General features: G+C 40.5%; 1 protein-coding gene across 1 annotated transcript in view; it reads left to right on the top strand.

Annotated features, from left to right (window-relative positions):
- LOC105271304 (beta-1,4-glucuronyltransferase 1) overlaps positions 1-3,389 on the top strand; it is a gene marked incomplete in the record, with an annotated part of 28,735 nt that extends 25,346 nt beyond the window's left edge. The window contains 1 exon segment of the mRNA XM_011312770.1: positions 2,946-3,389. Within this exon segment, the coding sequence (XP_011311072.1) occupies positions 2,946-3,152 (207 nt within the window).
- Between the last annotated feature and the right edge of the window lie 3,940 nt (positions 3,390-7,329).

Here is a 7,329-nt window from a genome sequence, read left to right as displayed (position 1 = left end):
CAGAAGAAAGGATTATTTGAAAAGTATTTGAAACGCGGGTGTATTTGAAATAGTGTAAATAGCGCTCCGGGTAGTGGTAGGATTAGGGTAGCGCAGGCGCAGTAGATACTTAGCTCCATTTTTTTATTTGAAAATTTTTGTCAAGTTGAATTATTAAGAAGGGAGAAGACAAGATCACGTAGAAAAATTGCAAAATACGAATCATCGAGTATGTATTTTTTTAGATATTGTGGTTCTTATAAAAGTTATCCGATGTTGTATGTAACTTTTATATTCTCAGTGAAAGAAACGATGAGAGATCTTCCATTTAACCTCACATTATGGTTTTCCTAAAATTCATCGTCTAATTTAATTTCCGTCTTTAGTACCATATTTTTTTTTGAAGATATCCTATTTCAATTGTTTAAAATTAGGAATAGCAATGCATAACTCATGAAGTTAGCATTTATGACGAGAAATGAAAATAATCACGAGAAGATTTTTCATTTCTCTAAACGTGACATTTTCAAGTTTTTGAATTAGGGTTTTTATACGCCGGACAGAATTTGACAAAGATCACTTATTTGCCGGCGGATTAAATCTTTAGCGGTAGGAGTAGAAAAAAGAAAAAAAAAGCACATCATGATTTCACAAAATCGAAATCGTGACAATTTTTTTTTTTAAATAAATTCCGTTGTATACTAAGATATGTCATGTTGATTCTGTTAGGAGTGAATTACGCAATAAAACAGGGTTCAATCATTATTTATATATTTCCAGGCACGATTAAAATTTTGTGCCTTGAATGAAATGAAATTGTAAATTTCGGAATTGCTCAATTTTACTGTGAGATATGCAGTGACAAAGTTTTTGTCCGCAAACTTTAGGCTCATACGATTCATTTTCTCGCGGAAAAGACGCAGAACTCGCAGTTCTCGGCGACCGAACGAAAGAAACAAAAGTCAGGCGCCAGTACGATCTCTGCTTAAAACGCACAAAAACAAATCTAGACTAAGCCAACAGGCACAGTAACTGGCAACTCAGTATAAACCACGAAGACGGCTGGTTCTAAATTCTGCTTCAAAAACACTTATGAAATGATCGCATTGCCAAATTAATGATAAATTCTAAAATTTTATTGCTAAGACCGAATATTTATTCCTTAGTTCAGATAATTGATAAAACCTTTAAGGACCCAGTTTCGTAAATCTGAATTAATCGTTCACACTTTATTAATAAGACAAACTTGATATAATTTCAACCCCTGACCACTTGGTTAATCAATTAAAAATAAATTAAATGTTGTTGAAATTACAAAGTTAAAAAAATGTGAAAGAAAATCTAAAAATAGGGATTTATTTTCATCCCTCAATAAATTCAGTCATAAGTGATAATCTAAGAACTAATACAATTCACAAAAATTGGAATTATTCTGAGTCACAAAATCCACAATACAATTAACGTTTAGAGATTGGATCGAACCACAACATTACTGAAGCGTCGATACGGACGCTATAATCTCAATGCTCGCTAAACAAAGTAAGATCTGAAAATTATGGCCCTGTTAATATGAACAAGAGTTGATAGTAGAAAATTTTTGTCGGAATATCTTGTTGAAAATAGGAAATATGACTTTCCCAAGCATAAAGTAATTCTCTTGAAGGCCGTGACAAAATCTCACTTACGAGGTTATTACCGATCATTCGATTGGCTAACAATACGCCTCGATCGAATTGGTAATTACCCATCCATCAAAATCTAGTGGAACTCGCCGCTTCTCACGAATTGAACAAAATATTCACCATTAAACTTGTTAATCGGCTGAACCAAATTTATCCAAGTTTCCAAAATGATAATTCAGTAATGTTAAAAAATACATTGCCTGAATTAACTAATAAAATTCATTAACTATTGCGAAAGTTTAGACACAATAATTTAACTGTATATTTTCTAGGGTCCCTGAGCAATGTCATTTTGCAATATAATTTAAAAAAAACAAAATTGTTAAGCCGTATGAATTCATAAATCTCGATTCCTCGGACAGAAAGGTATCCATTGGTCCTCGTCTGGACATTAAGATAACTGTTGAACGGTTGAAAACAACGTAACTCGTTTCAAGATATACTGTATGAAAAGATTTTTCTGAGACATCTGAAAGCCTTCCTCTCGTTGGATTTATTTTTCGGATTATAACGAACATGTGGGGATGTTCGATAGGAACACGCAGACATGATTAAGGAACGAGATTCCACGACGATCCGAAAAAAATTAGAGGAGAGAGGCAGTCCGAGCTGATTTTCGATAGGGTAAATTGGGCTAACCATCGTCTTCCAGGGAGACCGAGCCCCTAGCTTAAATGGCGCCGCGTTTCGGAAGCGAACTAATACTAGCAAATGAGAGAGCGCCTCATTTTCGTTATGCGTATACTGACGTCAGTATAGGTTTTGCGTAGATAACCAGCTGCCACCACATCAATTTGTTCTCCACTCTCTTTCTTGAAAGAAAATCTTATGTTGACGTCAGTATTATCCATTTGCTGTACTGGCGTTGTCAAGCAGTAGTTCGTGACGAGTCAGGCGAAACGTACAAGTGAGGAGAAGTTTGGTAAATAGCGTGGTAGAGAGCGAGGATTATGGTCAGGAGAACAGTAGGAAGGGGGAGAACACCCTGAGGATGAGTTGGAACTTGTGGGTTAATTTTTAGATTTTCCTCTTTCGGTGTGATTATTTTCACGACATGTCATGAATGTCATGAATGTCATGTCATGACATGTCATCATGGCTTTGTTATGTGGCTTTATGGCGGCCACTCGGTTTCGGTCGATTTTTCCATCTCATTTTGAGATGGTTCTCGAAGGAATTTGCCTTCTGGTTGATATTTTTGTAAGGATATTCCAGAACATTTTTTTATGGCGTTTTTGCGACCTTCATGTTCTAGCCATTAAATAATTTATAATTTTCTTCCAGGTTTACGAGATGTTCGTTGCAGGATACCAATTCAAAGTTCTGTCACCTGTCTTCACAGTCCACTGGGGATTGCAATCAAGAAAAAATCGCCCAGGATGGCGAGAACGGCAAAACATCTTCAATAGAAAACAATTCGATCCTTTTAAGCGTGAAATTTTTGCCAAGTATTCGGTAGATCCATTAAAGATGGTTAGAAAATCTAACTAGTTATGGAAAGGGAATTTTTTTACCGTTGTCCCTTGAGTGATGAAACTGTATTCTATATTGTCACTTGAATCAGTGAATGTACAAATTTTTATGTACTTTTCGTACAATATGTGGATATTCTTATGTTATGACTGTTATTCGACACTCCTTTTGTACTACCAAATTTTTAAAGAAAATAGGAATTCAATAAAAACAATCGTTTGGCTTAATGGAAGTCAGGCGAGTGTATGCAAGCTATTTTTATATGGTCTATAAACTGAGATGTACGACGTAACCGATTTTAGTGGGAAGAACTGTACATTAAATCGCTTTTCGCATTACCTTCAAAACCTTCAAGCAAGAAAAAGAATTGTCAGCCTAGAAAGCTAAGCGATAGACGTGAAACGTTCATGGATCTCGATGGGCACTTGAAATGACGATACTCACCCTAGCCAGCAAGTTTTATTGGATAGAAGTATTGCCCCGATAACAGAAGCCACTATTTATTATTCTGGAATTTTGAAGGGTGTTGGGTTAATGAAAAAAGATAGCTGATGATGTTTTCGCCTCGATTTACAAAAAATCTATTCATTCACTTCCATATTTTATGTTCAAGAAAAGATACAATCGGTTTCTGGTATGAAAAAGATGAAATGAAAACTCGCGATTGTAAATTATTTAAATATCTCGAGAAAATTGCATCTATTTTCGTGCCTGATCTGGTTGTACCTACATTGTGGAGTTACCTACCATACCCCCCCCCCCCCCCCCCCCCCCCGCCCCCCCTCCTGGCCGTGACGCTCATGGCTCATTTTGTCGGAGCTAATGTCTTTCCACGCATGCTACCCCTCTCTCGTTTTTTCCTAGTCAGAATCTGTCGCGTTTTCGTTTCGCTCCCATATTTCCCTCCGATCGACTGCCCCCCACGGGCGACATCCCCTTCCTTTTCCTGTCGCTCGTGTCATTCGATCGTCACTCCAACGTGTATGGACGTGTTTCTCAGTGCGCGCATTCTAGCTATTACTATTCCTGCTAATCTAGTAGTATCATCCCGTGTCCTATTTTATTCTTTAGGCGAGCATCAGTCTGGATCACTTCGACCTGCCGAATCTACATCACGATAAGTATCGATCTTCAGTTTCTCTTGCAAATAGACCGTGGCCTGGCCACGCGTCGCCCTAACCTCGTCGGCGTTCCCGCCAAGGCGATCTAATGTCTCTACGATGGGAGACCTACCAAACCCCAATTTCAACGTAGACAACATCAACGTCTGTCAACGTTGCCAATGAACTCAACTACGATCTCAACCAACAGAACAACAACAGCGAACTAATCTACAATGACCCATTCCTCTCCCAGAATTCCCCTTCCCCTCCTCAAACCAACCTAATCACTCCCTCACTCTCACACGACGATGCATTTCTCGTTGAATCTGCTCAACGTTCTGCGTATCTTGATTACGCCTTCTAGAACAACATCTTCCCCCTCACTTTCAAGAATATTTCCCAAAACAGTTTTGCTAATTTCTCTGCACTCTCTCCACAAAACTCGATCACCTCCTCCCTTATACATCTATCATTCCCTTCAGTTAATGGCACTGAAATGAGCATCCCGGATAAAAATGCTCTGGGTACACGCACCTTTGAATCCTCCGACGAAAAATTAGATTTCGACCTCCCTAAATCCACGAAGAAAAAGCTTCACCAATCCTCCAAAATCAAGGTCTCCCCCCTTCAATCTGAAAAATCAACCTAGGACTCTTCCCCTCCAGCCATCCTCCCAAAAAGCTCACCTCGACGCCCCTTCATTTCCCAAGAACTTCAGAAAGATCGCTCCCCTCCCAAGTCTTTTAACCAACCTTTCGAAGTCTTCTTCCAGGCTGACACTCTGCCCCAGACACCCCTAACATTCACGGAGTCAACCTCGTGAAAATCCCTAAGAATATTCTAAATGACCTAGGCCATAGCCGCTCCTTCTCCAGCACCAGAAAAATCGGCTTCTCCATCCTAGTCTCCTTAGAATCCGCCAAAAAATGATATTCCTCTCAACACCTCCATTTCTTATCTTCAATCAGACCTTATCGGCGGTGTACCTATTGAAGAAATCTCTCACTGTAACCGCTTCACATCCCTACCCGATGGGACCAGACACATGTCTCCATCTACTAGCATTCTTATGAAATTCAAAGGTTAGATTCTTCCGACGTTCGTAACCTTATACAACATTCGCTTCCAGATCATCTGCTACTCATCCCAAATTAATAGATGCTCCAACTGCGTCCGTTTCGGTCACTCCAAACCACTCCAACAGACTTGCAATCACTGTGGCAAGGCTGACCATAATCTCTCCTCAGACTCCCCTTGTCTTAAAGCCAATTAAGAGCCTCCCTGCATTAACTGTGGAGGGAAACATGGCTCAACCGATGATATCTGCTCCCAGCTAGCCAAGCAAAGATACATTCACAAATTCGTTGCCCAGCAGGATATCTCTTATACCTAAACCAGACAAGTCATCTCCTCCAATCTCCAGAACGCCCCGCCTGCGAGCGTATCTGCCCCCTCACCTTTTAAGCTAAGTAACTCTCAATATTTCTCCTCTATCTCGCACACCCCCTTGCTCACACAACCATTGACACCCACTCTCCAACCCTCCCCTCGTCATCCCTATAACTATGATCTGACGGTGCAAACTACTCCACCTTACTCGTCTTACAATAATTACACATTCTCCCCACCAGCCCCCACTCGTTCCCTCTTTTTTCTCAGGTCCTTGACCAAATTAGAAGCTACCTTGATCTCTTCCTCCATAAACTGGCTGCTTTAGTTGAGCGCTTTGGCCTCACCAACCATGTTGCTCATATCTCTAACCTTGTAAACAACCTTAGTCACCTCTCTTCGCAGACATCGTTTCGTCACTCTTCACCTTCCAACATCTCTCCCTCTGCATTGACTACCCCACAATTAATTTTACCACCTCAGCTAATGCTGTCTACCCTGGACTCAAAATCTTGCAATGGAATATCCGTATTATATGGCATATACAATTAATAATATCCCCGATCTCTCCCCCAACTCAAATACGAATCCTTAATTGATCTCATTATATCAGCAATCCAAGCCTCGTATTCAAAACCCAAAGACCCTTTCAAAATCCTGAATAAATCTAACCGCAGATCCTCTCCCCAAGCTCCCTGGTGGAATGAAACATGCTCACATGCTGTGGCCCTCAGGAGGAAAGCCACATCCCTCTTCAGAAAATCCATTAATTTAGACAACTACATTGGCATACAAAAAAAAGCTGCCCTCACCAAACTCACTCTTAGAAAGGAAAAATTAAAAGGCTAGTCTAACTTTTGTGAATCCCCTAGTAGAAACACCCCCATTAACTTGGTCTACACTATACAACCCTACAAATAGCCCCAAATAAGATACCGAATAAATGCAGAATAAATGCAAAATTTCATTTCCGATTTCTGTCCCAAACTCCCGCATGACTTTATTCCCCGCCTTCCTCCAATCATCCCGTTCCAAAGCAACCCCTTTCTTCAAGAAGGATTCAGCCCTCATGAATTCAAACACGCCCTCACCGCCACTAAAAGCATCCCCTGGTCTGGACAAAATCGACTACTTCATTACAAAAAAACTCCCCGACTTCTACAAAAATTTCCTTCTACATATCTTCATTTCCCTCTTTAAAAAAATTCCCCCAACCAATTTCGCCCCATAGCCCTAGCCTTCTGCACGCTCAAACTCCTTGAAAAACTAGTTGCCAACCGCTTTACTTGGTGGCTTGAATCTGAACATGTCCTCCCGAATAACCAGTTCGGTTTTCGAAAACTCCGATCTTGCGCTGATTACCTCTCGAACTTAAGCACTGAAATCCTCAGAGGCTTCGCCTCCAACCATTTCACTACATGTGTCTTCATCAACCTAAAAGGAGCTAATGTCAACCCCCTCACTCTATATCAGGCATGGGCAAAGTCGAAACCTCGGGAGCCACGGCCATAAAACCCTATTAGACCCATTGCTCGGATTACAATACCCCAACTGCGTGAGGCCCAGTGTAGTCAGAGTGGGGGTAATAGCATGCACGAAAAAGGGTGCAGTTAGATAGAGAGCGCCGCGCTCTATTCCTTAAAATTTAAGACGCCTTACCACCGAAAACTTCCACCAAATTTTGACCAATTCATCTGGAAAAA

The sequence above is a fragment of the Fopius arisanus genome, unplaced genomic scaffold, assembly GCF_000806365.1.
Source record: "Fopius arisanus strain USDA-PBARC FA_bdor unplaced genomic scaffold, ASM80636v1 scaffold00107, whole genome shotgun sequence".
Taxonomy (NCBI): Eukaryota; Metazoa; Arthropoda; class Insecta; order Hymenoptera; family Braconidae; genus Fopius; species Fopius arisanus.
This window is presented reverse-complemented; position numbering and strand designations above follow the sequence as displayed.